We start from the raw sequence: 14,387 nt of genomic DNA on the forward strand, positions 1-14,387 counted from the left end.
AGAGAGCAGGGGACGCTCAGCTACTAAGTTGGACGAGGCCATATAAAAACCTACAGATAGACCTATTTTTAAAAAATGCCGACATTCTGAGCACACACTACATGACTACACTGCCTCTCCTTAATTCTAACGTAGAAAGGAAAAAGCAGTTCCAATGAAAGCTGCACAAATGGTTCCATAGCACTTTGGATAGGTATTCGAACACTGCTGCAGAAATAAACTTCTGTGTTCTGAAGGGGAGACTTCATAGCTTTTTAAGAGCATTTCTGTCACTGCCACCCAGTATGCTGACATCGCTCATTGCTCCTTCTGCAGCAGCTTCCTCTCTGTTATGTTTTTATTTAACACTCTGTGTTTTTTCTAAGCCCCCCCCTTTGTAAGGACAACAGCAGCAGGCAGAGCTGGTGTTTACTGCATGCCTGTCCCTAAAGAGTTAATTGTTTTTATTACATAATCTGTTTAACATTCTGGATAGATAGGAAACTCACGCCCCTTCTCTCTTACTGTATGTTTGCCCACTTTATATTGCACTTCTAAACTGCTGTGTGTAAGCCTCACTCCACTTGACATATCGCAACATTCTGGGTAGGTCTGTGGAACTTTGCTCTGTTCGAAAGCTGCTTATGCTACTGTGATTATGCATGTGTGTGAGGAAAGGAAGAGAGACAGTCCTCACAGATACGTTTACAGGAAGCACCAGCACTAGTTACAAAGTTTGAAAGCTGTTGACTCTGTCATCTCTTGGATCCCTCCGAGTTGAAAACCAGCTGCACACAATGCCGTCTTTTGATGAGATTTTAAAAGAAGCTGGGGAATTTGGAAGGTTCCAAAAGAGGGTCTTTTTCCTCCTTTGCCAGACAGGAATAACTTTTTCTTTTCTATTTGTTGGAATGGTATTTCTTGGGCACAGACCAGAGAACTATTGGTGCAGGATCCCTGGAGCAGCAGAATTAAGCGAGCGATGTGGATGGACCCTTGAAGAGGAACAAAACTATACTGTGCCAGCTCTGAACTTTGTAAACAGGTCTTCCCGTGGCCAGTGTGAGAGGTTTGACATAAAGTGGAATAACACCTCTGTGAGCTGTGCCAACCCACTGTCCCACTTTACTAATCACAGCTTGGGCAGCGTGCCGCTTATTTCTTGCCAGGATGGCTGGGTATATAAACAACCCCACTCTACGATCGTCAGTGAGGTAAGGGAAATCAAAATTTTCCAATCAGTGCTTTCAGTGTCAGCAGAGGATTGTAAAATAAAAATTGATTGCTGGAGCAATTCATATGGAGATTTTGATCAAAACTTTATTTTTGTCCCATTAAAGTTTTTCTGAAAGTTACAAATGAATCAGGATATAGAGTATGATCAAGAAGCAACACCAGACTTTTAGATATGAGTGAGCTAATCTGAAAGATCCTTAGGACTGCCTCTCTGGAGCAGATGAACTCAAATGAGGGTACTGCTGTCTTGCTGTTGTAATGCTGGACTAAAATAAATGAAGAGTAATGTCATTGCAACTGAGACCTTTGTCATTTAAGGGCAGGCCCTTGGCTAGTATAAATAAATTGTATTCAATTGTCTGCTGCTGATTTATACCAGCTTGTGATCTGGCCTCTTTATAGATACAGATATAGATTAGATATAGATGTACAAATACACACATGTATAATTTATTCTATTGAGCATCTAAACTTAATAGCAATAAAGAATTAGTCTCTAACCACTTGTGTGTGTCCCTAGCCTCGATAAGAGAATAGAATTACATGGGTTGTCATTAAAAAGTCATCTTCTGCCAGCTGTTATCTCACTCTGATCTCTGTGATGCCAGAGTTATTCCCTGTGGAGTGGAAAACTGTAGTCGCTTGGTTGCTCCTTTTTTTCGTGTGAGCAAATAAAGTTATTCTCCATGAAAGGACAACCAAGAAGTTGTGCTAAGAGATCTTGATGTAGTTCACACTGTGCTGTACATGTAGGCAGTTCAATACAGTGTGCCTCAAAGCCAGAGACTCATCACTAGAGAGGTACGTGTACGTAAATGACTGATAACTGTAGTGCTCGGGAACACCATAACCAAAAGTACATTTAAATAAATTAGGTTTATAACAGTCATGAAGCGTTGCATCAAAACCAGGGTGGAGAAACATCAATGATTAAAAAAAAATAAAAATGGGATTTTTTGATAAAATGCTTTTTGAGGATAAAACCTATGTAATTTTAGTTAAGATACACCATACCTCAAAGGCATTTTATCATGGAACACGGATTATAAATTCTAATTAATATGAGGTTTAATAAAAGTTTTGTGAATTCCAATTGTTCATGGATTAGAGACCCAATCATATATGGTTCCAGAGGCTTCTGCATGGATTATTTAGGTTAATCTTTCTATCTACTCAATGGGACTCAGTGCTCAGTCTAGAAGATACTGTCAGAGATGCTTAGTTTTGCAGTTCTCAAACTGTGGATTTGTGTCTCCAGAGCTAATATGCTTGTTAACAGCAAAAAAGATTTTAAAATAAATATATAAATAAATAAGGGTACATCTACACTACAGCGTTATTTTGAAATAACTAATTTCAAAATAGTTATTTTGAAATAGCTTATTTTGAATTAACACGTCTACACACAAAATGCATTTCAAAATAGCATTTGGCTATTTCAAAATAGCACGTCACCACTGATTGGATGCTGAATCGCATTTAAGGCTGGCCGGAATCAGGTCCAGCAGGGCATCAGGTCAGGAGTTACTTTGTGTGGCTGCTACCTGAGGCTATCTGAAGCCTGTGCTTAAAGGGACACCTCCCCTGCACCCAGAAAGCCAGTTCTTAGGTTTCCCTGCTTGCTTGCCTACCTCAAAGAGGGACAGCAGAGCATTTTGTCTCTGCGTGCTCTGGTTGCCCTCACTCGGGACACCACAGCACTCTGCAACATGAAACCAGAGCTGCCCCTGAGCACTTTGGTGTTCTCATGGACACATTGCTGTGAGCCTGGCTGCACTTTCTGCCATCAGGGAGGTCCATCGGGGGGCTGTCAGTGTCCAGGAGGCCCTGCGGGAGAGCTTCCACCCTGAGGAGCACTAAGAGCCTCCCTGGTCTGCCCCACTGAGGGCTTGTGCCTCATTCCTCCCTCACGTCCTTCCACTTACCCCTCCCTAACCCCCCTTCCTGATGTCAAATAAAATACACGTATTTTCATGAACACAAACTCTCTTTATTTAACATAACTGGAGGGGAGGGAATGAAATTCTGGTGAGACTGGGGAAAGGAGGCGGGAGAGGGGAGAAGAGAGGGTGGGAGAGGGGAGCGGGAAACCTGGGAGGAGGGAGCTGAAAGGGGGAAGCAAGGGGAAGAAGGGGGCAGGGAAGCTCAGGGCTCAGGGGTGGGGGTCTTGCTCGACTGACTTGATTGTCTTGCAAACCTGCTCGTGGGTTCGCATGTGGCCTTTGGTGGCCAGGGTGGCAGCTATCCTGCCATAGATGGCCACGTTCCTCCATCTTGTGTGGAGATCATGGACGTTGGGGGCATCTCCCCCAAATCTGAATAAGGTCCATGATCTCCACCCTGGACCAGGAAGGCGCCCACCTTCTCTGGGCCCTGGCAGGCTTCTGGGAGCTTGCAGACTGCTCCTGGGGAATGATGGAGGGCTGGCTGCCAGTGGCTTTCTGGCTCATTTTAGGGGGGGGGCAGTGGGTCAGGGCAGTGACTGCTGGCTCTGGGCTGGCAGGCTTGGATCTGGCACAGTCACTGTGGCCAGAGTCTACCCCTTTAAGGGCTCTGGGGGGGGAGGAGAGGGGAGAGGGGTTTTCTTGGTTGTGCCCAGAGTGGCCACCAGGGCACCCTGGGAAGGGCTGGAGGCCCCCTATTTCGAAATAAGTGTCTACACAGCACTTATTTTGAAATAGCTATTTCGAATTTGGCATTATTCCTCATGGAATGAGGTTTACCAATTTCAGAATAAGCCCTCTGTATTTTTGATTTAATTTTGAAATAGCAGTTGGCTTGTATAGATGCTAGGAACATTATTTCAAAATAACAGCTGTTATTTCGAAATAACTTTGATTTATAGATATACCCTAATATACAGAAGTGAGAAATAACAAACCTCAACCCTACTGTCCCTCTGCAAATTTGTGTACACAGAGTCAAGCCCTTACTTCTGTCTAAAAATGCAAAGTTTCAAAAAGTTCAGTGAACAGAAGCCAATATTTGAAATTTCTCATGTTGACCTGGCCGACAGTCAATTTAATGTTCATATTAAAATTCATTTAACTATTTTAGTTAAAAGCAATTTTAACAAAAACAAACTTGATTTTAAAAAAGCTTGAATGTTTAATTAAAATAAAAAAAAACGTGCTTGCTGTTTTTGCTGTTGAAGAAAAAAATTCAGAATATATAACGTTATTGTCTGGTGATATTCTCCTAAAACAGCATGGCAAGAAAATCCTCCAAATATTAATGGTTACTCCATTGAATTGGAGATAGTTCACCTCCCAATATCTGCTCCAATTACCTTTGGAAAATGACATAACCAAACAATCATTCATTTTCTGATATAGCTGTAAAAAACAATCTGAAAAGTTTTCAAAATAAATCACTGTTTAAAAATGTATAGTGTGTACCTTCTAAAAATGAAACCTTCATTTATCTCCGAGTTGGGAAGAAACCATATTAAGGTTATGACAACCAACAAGCATGCACTTTTATGTAGAAAACCATGATTAAATCAAGTCCTCCTGACTAGTGATTAAATCATGATTTAAATAAAATCCACCTTGATCAAAACAATCACATGATATGAGATTCTATGCAATCTTGTCCTGCAATCTTCCCATTTTTATTTATTTGTATGTCATGACCAAGACCTGAGTAATCAGTCCTAGTGGTCAGAGCAGGGCAGGTATGAGGTGGGAAGAGTCCAGGATAGATTAAAGGGCAAACTGAGAGTCAAGCCTCAGAAAGTAGGCCAAGTCAGATACCAGGAGGTCAGAGTTCATAGCCAGTCAGAGGGCAAACCGAGAGTTAAAAGGCAGGCAAGTTCAGAAGCTGGAGCCGCCTCTGTCCGCAGGGAGCTGAGCTGCTCCACAGACAATAGCTGCTACCGGACTAGCCTCTGTCCACAGCCAGCCAGGGATGCAGCAGACAGAGGGTGCTTTGCAGCCCCAACCCTCCACAGCAGCCTCTGTCCATGGGGAGCTCAGACTCCTGCAGACCGGGGCTTTTGCCACCCCATGTGTCTGCCTCTGTATCAGAGGCAGCAGTGCAGAGTGGCAGGCAGCTGGTCTGCGTGGGGAACTGACTTTTAAACTGGCTCCGCTCATGGACTGGCTCCCACCTGCCATCCCACGATGCTGCCTCTGATCCAGTGGGCTCCCCAGGAGTGGGGCTGGGAGTGCACTGGCTGCTAGCCCTTCTCCCAGGGACTATAAAACAGTCATGTAACTGCTAAGATTTCATGCAGTTACACAACTATTCAAGTACACGCTATCTAACATCCCTAATTGTAGAGACAGCAAACTAGGTGCAAAAGTTTGTAATGTGTGTGGCAGCAGTGAATAGGCCAATGCAAACAGCAGCTGCTGCACCAAGATGTCACATGGGGTATGTCTACACTACAAAGTTAATTCGAACTAACAGCCGTTAGTTCGAATTAACATTCATAGGCGCTACACAGGCAAACTGCTAGTTCGAAATTAATTCGAACTAGCGGAGCGCTTAATTCGAACTAGGTAAACCTCATTCTACGAGGACTAAGCCTAGTTCGAATTAAGTAGTTCGAATTAAGGGCTGTGTAGCCACTTAATTCGAACTAGTGGGAGGCTAACCCTTCCCAGCTTGCCCTGGTGGCCACTCTGGGCACCACCAGGGAAACTCGTCTGTCCCCCTCCCGGCCCCAGAGCCCTTAAAGGGGCACGGGCTGGCTACGGTGCCCGTGCCAGGTGCAAGCCTGCCAGCACCCAGCCAGCAGACCCTGCACCTGGCACGGCACGAACCAGCCACCCACTGCCACCCAGCCCTCCGCCTCTTCCCGGGACCAGGCTGGCGGCTCCCGGGAGCCTGCCCAGGTGCCCGCCTGGTCTAGTGCGGAGATCGTGGACCTCATCCACGACCTCCACACTAGGCACAGGAAAGTGGCCGTCTAGGGCAGGACAGCTGCCAGCCTGGCCACCCAGGAGCAGGTCTGCATGAAAATCAGGGTGGTCCAGTGAGACCCCCGACCCTGAGCCCTGAGCTTAGAATGGCCGTACTGGGTCAGACCAAAGGTCCATCTAGCCCAGTAGCCTGTCTGCCGACAGCGGCCAACACTAGGGACCCTGGAGGGGATGGACCGAAGACAATGACCAAGCCATTTGTCTCATGCCATCCATCTCCAGCCTTCCACAAACAGAGGCCAGGGACACCATTTCTACCCCCTGGCTAACACCACTCCATGGACTCAACTTCCATGACTTTATCTAACTTCTCTTTAAACTCTGTTATAGATTTAGCCTTCACTTCCTCCTGCAGCAAGGAGTTCCACAGGTTGACTATTTGCTTTGTGAAGAAGAACTTTCTGTTATTAGTTTGAAGCCTGCTACCCATTCATTTCATTTGGTGTCCTCTAGTCCTTCTATTATGGGAACTAATGAAGAACTTTTCTTTATGCACCCTCTCCACACCACTCGTGCTTTTATACACCTCTATCATATCCCCCCTCAGTCTCCTCTTTTCTAAGCTGAAAAGTCCCAGTCTCTTTAGCCTCTCTTCATATGGGACCTGTTCCAAACCCCTGATCATTTCAGTTGCCCTCCCCTCTCCCACCCTCTCTCTTCCCCTCTCCCACCTCCTTTTCCCAGTCTCCCCGAGTTTTGTTCAATAAAGAGAGTTTCTATTTTTGAACACACGTGTCCTTTATTTTGTAAATCAGGAAGGGGGGGCTAGGGAGGGGTAAGTGGAAGGAGGTGAGGGAGAAATGGGGTACGAGCCCCCGATGGGGAGGACTGGGGTGGCTCTGCGGGCTCCTCGGGGTGGAAGCTCTCCTGCAGCCCTCCGATTGACCCCCCCCCCCGGATGGCAGCCTGCGGCAAGTGCAACTGGGCTGATGGCCGAGTGCTGTGATGTGCCGAGTGTGGGCACTCAGGGCACTCCAAGCCAGGACTGCTTTGCAAGCGGTGAACCCCTGAGTACTATCTGTCTGGGGTGGGGGTCGGGTCCCTTTAAGCACAGCCCTCGGCTAGCCTGAGACAGCAGCTTCATGCTCTAAGTCCTAATCTGATGCCCTGCCGGCACTGCTTCCGGCCATCCTTAACCTCGGTTCAGGGTCCACTCAATGTGGACATGCTAGTTCGAATTAGCAAAATGCTAATTCGAACTAGTTTTTAGGTCTAGATGCACTAGTTTGAATTAGCTTAGTTCGAATTAACTAATTCATACCCCCGCAGAACAGGGATGTAACAATTCCACTCTATCTGGTTCTTATGCAATTAACACCCGACATGTTGCATTCAGTTCTGAGCCCCTCATTGCCAGAGAGATAAAAAATGATCAGAGGATCTGGCTTGGGAGGAATTACTTAATTAACTAGATATGAAGGGTGGGCTTCTCATCTTTGTTCTGATCCTGCCACACTGCTGTGGTGGTCTGGTTCTCTCCATGGGGAACGCTTCTATTAGTATATGTCTAGTTAATCGGTTACACTGTTTGTAAATAGTTCTACAGGTAACTTCAGTGACAGCCACCGCTGAGTACAAGGACATTTTTGGTTTGATGGTAACTCCCAAGATGGCACATAAGCAGCACCTGAAGTGCCTGATGCTCATTCCATTGAGCTGTATTGATTAATTTACTTATTGTAATGAATTAATTTATTTACTTCCAGCCACTTACCCAAGTGTAAGTGGCTGGAAGTAAATCAGTGTCCTGGTTTTTCTACAATGAGAAATGTTGAGGAGAACAGAATCCATAGTAACTTCCATACTTTGCAACTCTATTTCCCTTCCTCAAGGCTTAATGACAGGTGAAATGGCAAAACCTATTCATATATAAAATATTCTTTGTGTATCATGCAAGTACAACAGCAAGTCCTCTTACTCTTTGCCATTGCAATTAGAAATTTTGCACCTTGTACCAGGAGAGGTGGTGGGCTCTACTTCAGCTTTAAGTTTATGCTTTTTTTTCTTGCTGGCCTCTAAAATCAGAGACAATTGCCTTATGAAAGGCAAACCTGTTATTTCTGAGTACATTATGTTGCCAGAACCCTTCAGCAAACTGATCTTGGGGTTAGAATAAAGCTAAACACAATAGTAATCAGAGTGATTTCAAGGCTTGGTCCTGCCTTGAGGGCGGGGGGCTGGACTCGATGACCTCTCGAGGTCCCTTCCAGTCCTATGATTCTATGAAGATGCAGATTGCAGCAAATGCGCTGAAATCAGTTTGAAGTTATTTCTAAAACCTCACAATAATTCCACAAATGTAATTAAGTTTCCCTGTTTAAGAGAACACGCAAGAGCTTAGTAATATTAAGTATTTGGAAAATACCCCCAAAATAAAATCAAATGTTGTTTCCACTGAGCTGTATTACTCCCCATGAAGCTAGAAAAAAAAAGCAGATGGGTCAGCAGTAGGTTTGGAATCAAATAGCTTGTCAGATTTTGCTGGGAAAGGGAAGCAAGAGAAGGTATAGATCTAAATTAATTTCCCATTTATGCCAAATGATGTCATCATAAATAATGTGGGGGAAAGGACGGATTGGAGGTCTATTAGAGAGGAGCCCAGATTTCTTAGTAACGGAAGTGGAGTCACCAAAAGCCACTCTGAAAATGGGTGGTGAAGGCTGACAAGAGGATGTGGCAAGTGTTGCTAGAGGATGCACTGATTCAGAAGCTCCGTCAGTGGATCAGAAATCAGAATGGAAAAAAATAGTGGGGCTAGAGCATTTCTGCTAACTGCTGATAAAATTGTGTAGAGGGATGGTAATTTTATCTAAATGTTTTTGGCATTGATGATGGCTAGTAGCATGCTACTGGGTTACAGATAAATCTACAGAGTCAGATGCCAGCAGAGATAGTAATTTATGGATTCATCAACTGCAAAGATGGTGTGTTCTAGACTTAACAGCAGCCTTTCCTGGCACATGTTTAGCATAATGAACTGATCCCAATGTGTCCTTGCAGCAATACTTCCTTGTGATGTAATTTTGAGATGTGGCAACTATTCATTGCCAAAGCGTGAGGTCTGAAAAGGACAAATCATCAGCAGAACACATTATCCCACTACACTTGTTGCAAATAAATCATCACACTCTTTTATTTGGCAGCTGTCTCAAGAAACCCAAACAATGTATTCAAAGGGATCTGTAACCAGATCACTAATGTTTATCTTGCAACTTTTACAGCATCTTAAAGCATTGAATAACATGACAGTCAAAGCTGGAGCAGAGAGAAAACAGCTGTTCCTTTTTCTACACTAGTCCAGAATTTATTCTATAGTTCAGAAAAGCCCCAGAGCCTACACTTAACCTTGATTAGTATGCCTGGATTAATACAAGAAATGAGTACTACCCTTTCATATTTCCTATATCATGTATGGTATTGGGGAGGAGGGGGCACAAGGAGAGGGTGGCAGGAGCAGGCTAATTTAGTGCCAAGAGATGGGTTCATTATAAAATTCTCAGTAACATTTCCCCATATAAGTTGTTGCGCTGCAGGTGAGGCAGATTTTTGTGGCCATATTTATTTCAATGAAGATGCTCCAATTTACACTGGCTGAGAAGCTCGGACTTAGACTTTAAATGTTTGATAACTTGTATTTTATTCTATATTTGTACAGGGCTAGGATGAGTTTACAAAGCTCTGCTTAATTTACAGTCTGGGGGCAGCAATGGTAATAATAAGAAAGGGGAGAAATTTTGCAAAGGCTACTTTCATATTAGAAAGCTTGGTATCGTTCTGGGTGATCCAGCCAGCAGATCTACAAGTGCTTCAATGACCTAATGCCCTGGCCTTTCATGGGGCCCGCACACACACCTGCTCCTGGCAGTGCTGTCTGCGGGAGTGGGTGGTGCCTCGTGCGGGTAGGCATGCCTGTGTGCTGTGTGTGGCACTCCTCAGTCTGTGTGTAGTTGTGCATGTGCCCTTGTGCTCAGCCTGCTTCCAGCGGTGGCTGGTGGTGGGAGGGCATCCCCCCCGGGGTCAGAGGTGTGTGGGGCCTCCTCTGAGTCTGTAAGCAGGAGCCTGGGGGTGCTCCGGGGCTGCCTCCTGAGGCTGTGTGATGCAGACTGGTGCTGCACGTGGTTCCACATCCATGGACTGCAGCATGATGTCCAGGGCAAGCAAGCTGAGCCCGATGATCACACCCCAGCCCCTCTGCGCCTACCTCCCCAGCCCTGTGCGTGTGGAAAATTGAGAGCACTCATCTGATGATCCCTCCCCTCTCTCAGAGGATGCTTGCAAGACATCCAGGGCTTGGGGTACCGGTTTCAGGGTCAGGGTGACCATGCTGGCCATGTCCTCTGGCCATGTCCTCCTCCTCCTCCTGCAGCTGCTGATCCTCCTCCTCTTCTTCGGCAGGGAGTTCCAGGCAAGTGACGACGGGAGTCTCTAGCCCTGAGTCCACCACTACAGGTGGGGAAAGGGCTTCATCACCCCCCAGAATTTGGTGGAGTTCCTGGTAGTAGGGCAGAAGTGCGGTCCTTGGCCCTGGTGGAGCTCTTTAACCTTGCTCCACACCTGTTCTAATGAGCGAAGGGGTGAGTGTCCCCTCTCGGCCAGAGTCTCAGCCATTCGGCCGTAGATGTCGGCGTTTTACCTCCGGGAGCAGAAATCCTGCAGGGTCTCCTCCTTCCCCCATAGCTTGAGGAGGGACAGGATCTCTGCCCCAGAGCAGGAGGGCACATGCTGTTCGGAGCTCCTGGCTGGTTCCTGGTGGTGCTCCCTGTGAGGGGGGCTTGTGGATGAGCCATGGGTCCAAAAGTGGGTGGCAATCAGAGCCATATAGTGAGGTGCACGTTCCAGGTCTGGCTTCCTGCTACAAAGCTTGTCCCGAGTGCCTGTAGCTTTACGAGCTGCCAGGAGAAAGGAACTATAGAGTTCTGATTAGTTTGGATGGAGTGGCCACCAGGGCACCTATGTTATTTCCTGGAAGCCTCCTCTTTTGAAAAAACACTCTCTTCTGCATCCACATGCGCTTTTTTCCAAAAAAGCTTTTTCGGAAAAAGGCTTCCTCGTAGAAAGAGGTTTACTGCTATTGGAAAACCCCCTCCATTCTTTTAACTTTCTGTCGGAAGAATGCAATAGCAGTGTGGATGCAAGTATTGTTTTTCCAGAAAAATGTCTGTTTTTTCGGAAAAACGCTGCAGTGTAGACGCAACCTAGGAAATTATTCCATCCCTGTCACACTGTGGAATGCTGCTTCTGGCGGCAGGAGACCAGTTCCGACTGGTGAGACCGCATCATCCTGTAGTGATGGGACGACCAGCAGCGGCTCCAGAACTTCTGCATGCAGAAGGCCACCTTTCTGGAGCTCTGTGAGTGGCTTGTCCCTGCCCTCAGGTGACAGGACACCCAGAAGAGACCCTCCAACCCCCTGCAGAAGCGTGTCACCCTCGCTCTATGGAATCTCACCACACCAGACAGTTAAAACTCTGTGGGGAACCAGTTCAATGTGGGGAAATCCACTGTCGGGGCTGTGCTCATGCAGGTAGTCAAGGCCATCAACACGATCCCGCTGCAGAGCGTTGTTGCCCATGGAACTCCAACCCTATTGTCACTGACTCTGCTGCCATGGGTTTCCCCAACTGGGCGGGTGGAGGGAGGCATAGACAGCACACACATCCCCATCTTGGTCCCTGAAAACCATGCCTCAGACTTCGTAAGGGGAGTTATTTGAAAATAACTCCCTAGTGTAGACCAGGGCTCTAGAGAGAGAGTTTAATACCCTTTTCTTGACTAAACAAAACAGGCAAAGTAAATCAAAGTGGTCCCAAATAATTGTACCACGGTTAAAAAAAAATAATCCATTGGAATTTGGTCTGAACATCCAGGATTTCAGGGATGGTGAAAGCAGGACCGTCCTTAGGATTTCTTGGGTCCTATGCAGCACTAGAAAACTAGTGCCCCTATGTCTGATGGTAGCCAGATGAGAGAGGATGATTCTTTAGAGATGTGATTTTTATTATCCACAGCAACAAGCTACAGAACTATTTTTAAAACATTTAAAACTAAGGTCCTGTAGACTAACACAGTAAACTCAGAAGCTGACAGCGTATGTATATATATACCCGGGGTTGGCAAATGCCTGTTAAATGGCTTCATTACCACTTGAATGACTCTTTCACAGGTTCAGTGTTCTGCTAATAGGTGTGGCAGGCTTTTTCACCTTTAAGTTAACTAGATCCTCTCTAGAGGAAGCAAAGCCACAGAACAGGGATAGGAAGAAACAGGTGGCTGGACATTAAGACTCAGTGGTGTCTCAAATTTTCAGGTGCCCTACGCAGCTGGATATTCTACATATGGGCAAGGATGTGTCTGGGTGAAAGTATTTAGCACCTCACACAAGAGTGTTCTTCCCAGCAGCTGGCTTCTCACCAGGGGTTACTTTCATGCCTTACAGTATCCATGAAAAGATAGGAACAAAGGAGCTGGTGGGGTAACTAATAATAGCAGCCATCTCCTCTCCTATTCCTTTAGTTATCACATAGTACAACTACAAGTTGAGGCACTGTCCTAAAAAGCAGGTGGGTTCTCCTCTCCTAAGCTCCTTTCTCAACCGCTTGCAATGCCAGATTGTTACTGGTTATGAATTCGCCCTTTATAGCACAGTACTAAATTGGGGAAGAATGCCATTCAAGCAAACAGCGTGATAATGGGCACGTTATTATGTACCGTGTGGAAACTGTGTGCACAAATGAAGAAAGTAGCCCATAGGCAAGTTGTCAATGCAGTCCTCAGTGTTGAAAAATGTGACATTCCAGACTTAAGCAGGGCATTTTTGTATGTGTATGTACATGTGTAGTTGTGGCTTTTCTGATGTACACACCAATGGATGCCGAGGAACTGAGCATGAGATTAAAACCTGTCTATTTAATTAACTTCCTCTGGATAGTAGGTCTTCCATTTGAACTAGACTCAGAATACAGGGGTAAAGTTCTGGTCTGGGCTTGAACTTTTTCCAAACTTAGGAATAGGGAATATGGTAGTGGGGACCCTTCCATTCTGGTGCTTCTCTCTCAATATTCTGCGATAGGCTTCAAGTGCTATGAAGGATGGGATTATAACTCAAAATGATCTGGACAAATCAGATAAATGGTCTGAGGTACACAGGATGAAATTCAATAAGGACGAGTGCTAAGTACTCCTCTCAGGTAGGAACAATCAGTTTAACGCACACAAAATGGGAAGTGACTGTCTAGGAAGGAGTACTGCAGAAAGGGATCTAGGGATCATAGTGGACCACAAGGTAAATATGCATCAACAGCGTGATACTGTTGCAAAAACAGCAAACATCGTTCTGGAATATATTAATAGGAGTATTGTAAACAAGACACAAGAAGTCATTCTTCCACTCTACTCTGTGCTGATTGTGTCAAGTTCTGGGCATAACATTTACTCAACTGAAGTATTGTGTCAAGTTCTGGGCATCACATTTCAGGAAAGTTGTGGTGAAATTGGAGAAGGTCCAGAGAAAAACAACAAAAATGATTAAAAATCTAGAAAACATGATCTATGAGGGAAGACTGAAAGAACTGTGTTTAGCCAGGAAAAGAGAAGATTGAGAGAGGACATGATAATAGTTTTTAAGTACCTAAAAGGGTGTTATAAGAAGAAAGGAGAAAAATTATTCTCCTTAACCTCTGATGATAGGACAAGAAGCAATGAGGTTAAATTGCAGCAAGGGAAGTTCAGGTTAGACAACAGTCAAAACTTCCTGTCAGGGTGGTTAAGCACTGGAATAAATTGCCTAGGGAAGTTGTGGAATCTCCATCATTGGAGATATTTAAGACCAGGTTTGACAAACACCTGACAAGGATGGTCTAGAAAGTACTCAGTCCTGCCATGAATGCAGGGGCCTGCACTAGACAACCTCTCTAAGATCCTTCCAGTCCTATGATTCTCTGTTCCACATTAAACAAAACCATTTTTTTTAAAACCTGGCCTCAGAGGTCATGTTTTCTAGACCTTTACATTATATTTTTCATTACCCTACATAGCTGCTAGTGAATTTCCTGGAATGGGGGTGATTGTCTTTTAAGAACTCAAAAGGAATCACCAATTCTTTTCATGCAGGCCCCCAAACAGCTTTCACATGGTGGTGACTATCAGACACTACCAAACCAAGACAAGGGTGGTCTGGGAGTGATGGGCTGTACAACTCAAACAATTCTTTGCACTATATATAATTCTACATTAAAGGTTAACTTT

The 14,387-nt window shown here is 45.3% G+C and overlaps 1 protein-coding gene across 1 annotated transcript in view; it reads left to right on the forward strand.

Annotated features, from left to right (window-relative positions):
* The first annotated feature begins 530 nt into the window (after positions 1 to 530).
* Positions 531 to 14,387, forward strand: part of SLC22A3 (solute carrier family 22 member 3) — a 55,407-nt gene continuing 41,550 nt past the window's right edge. Inside the window, exon 1 of the mRNA XM_006115017.5 lies at positions 531 to 1,193. Coding sequence (XP_006115079.1) covers positions 777 to 1,193 — 417 coding nt within the window. The 5' untranslated portion in view covers positions 531 to 776. The remainder of the gene's footprint in view (positions 1,194 to 14,387) is intronic.

Source organism: Pelodiscus sinensis, chromosome 3, assembly GCF_052426305.1.
Source record: "Pelodiscus sinensis isolate ZL-2025 chromosome 3, ASM5242630v1, whole genome shotgun sequence".
NCBI classification, from domain to species: domain Eukaryota; kingdom Metazoa; phylum Chordata; order Testudines; family Trionychidae; genus Pelodiscus; species Pelodiscus sinensis.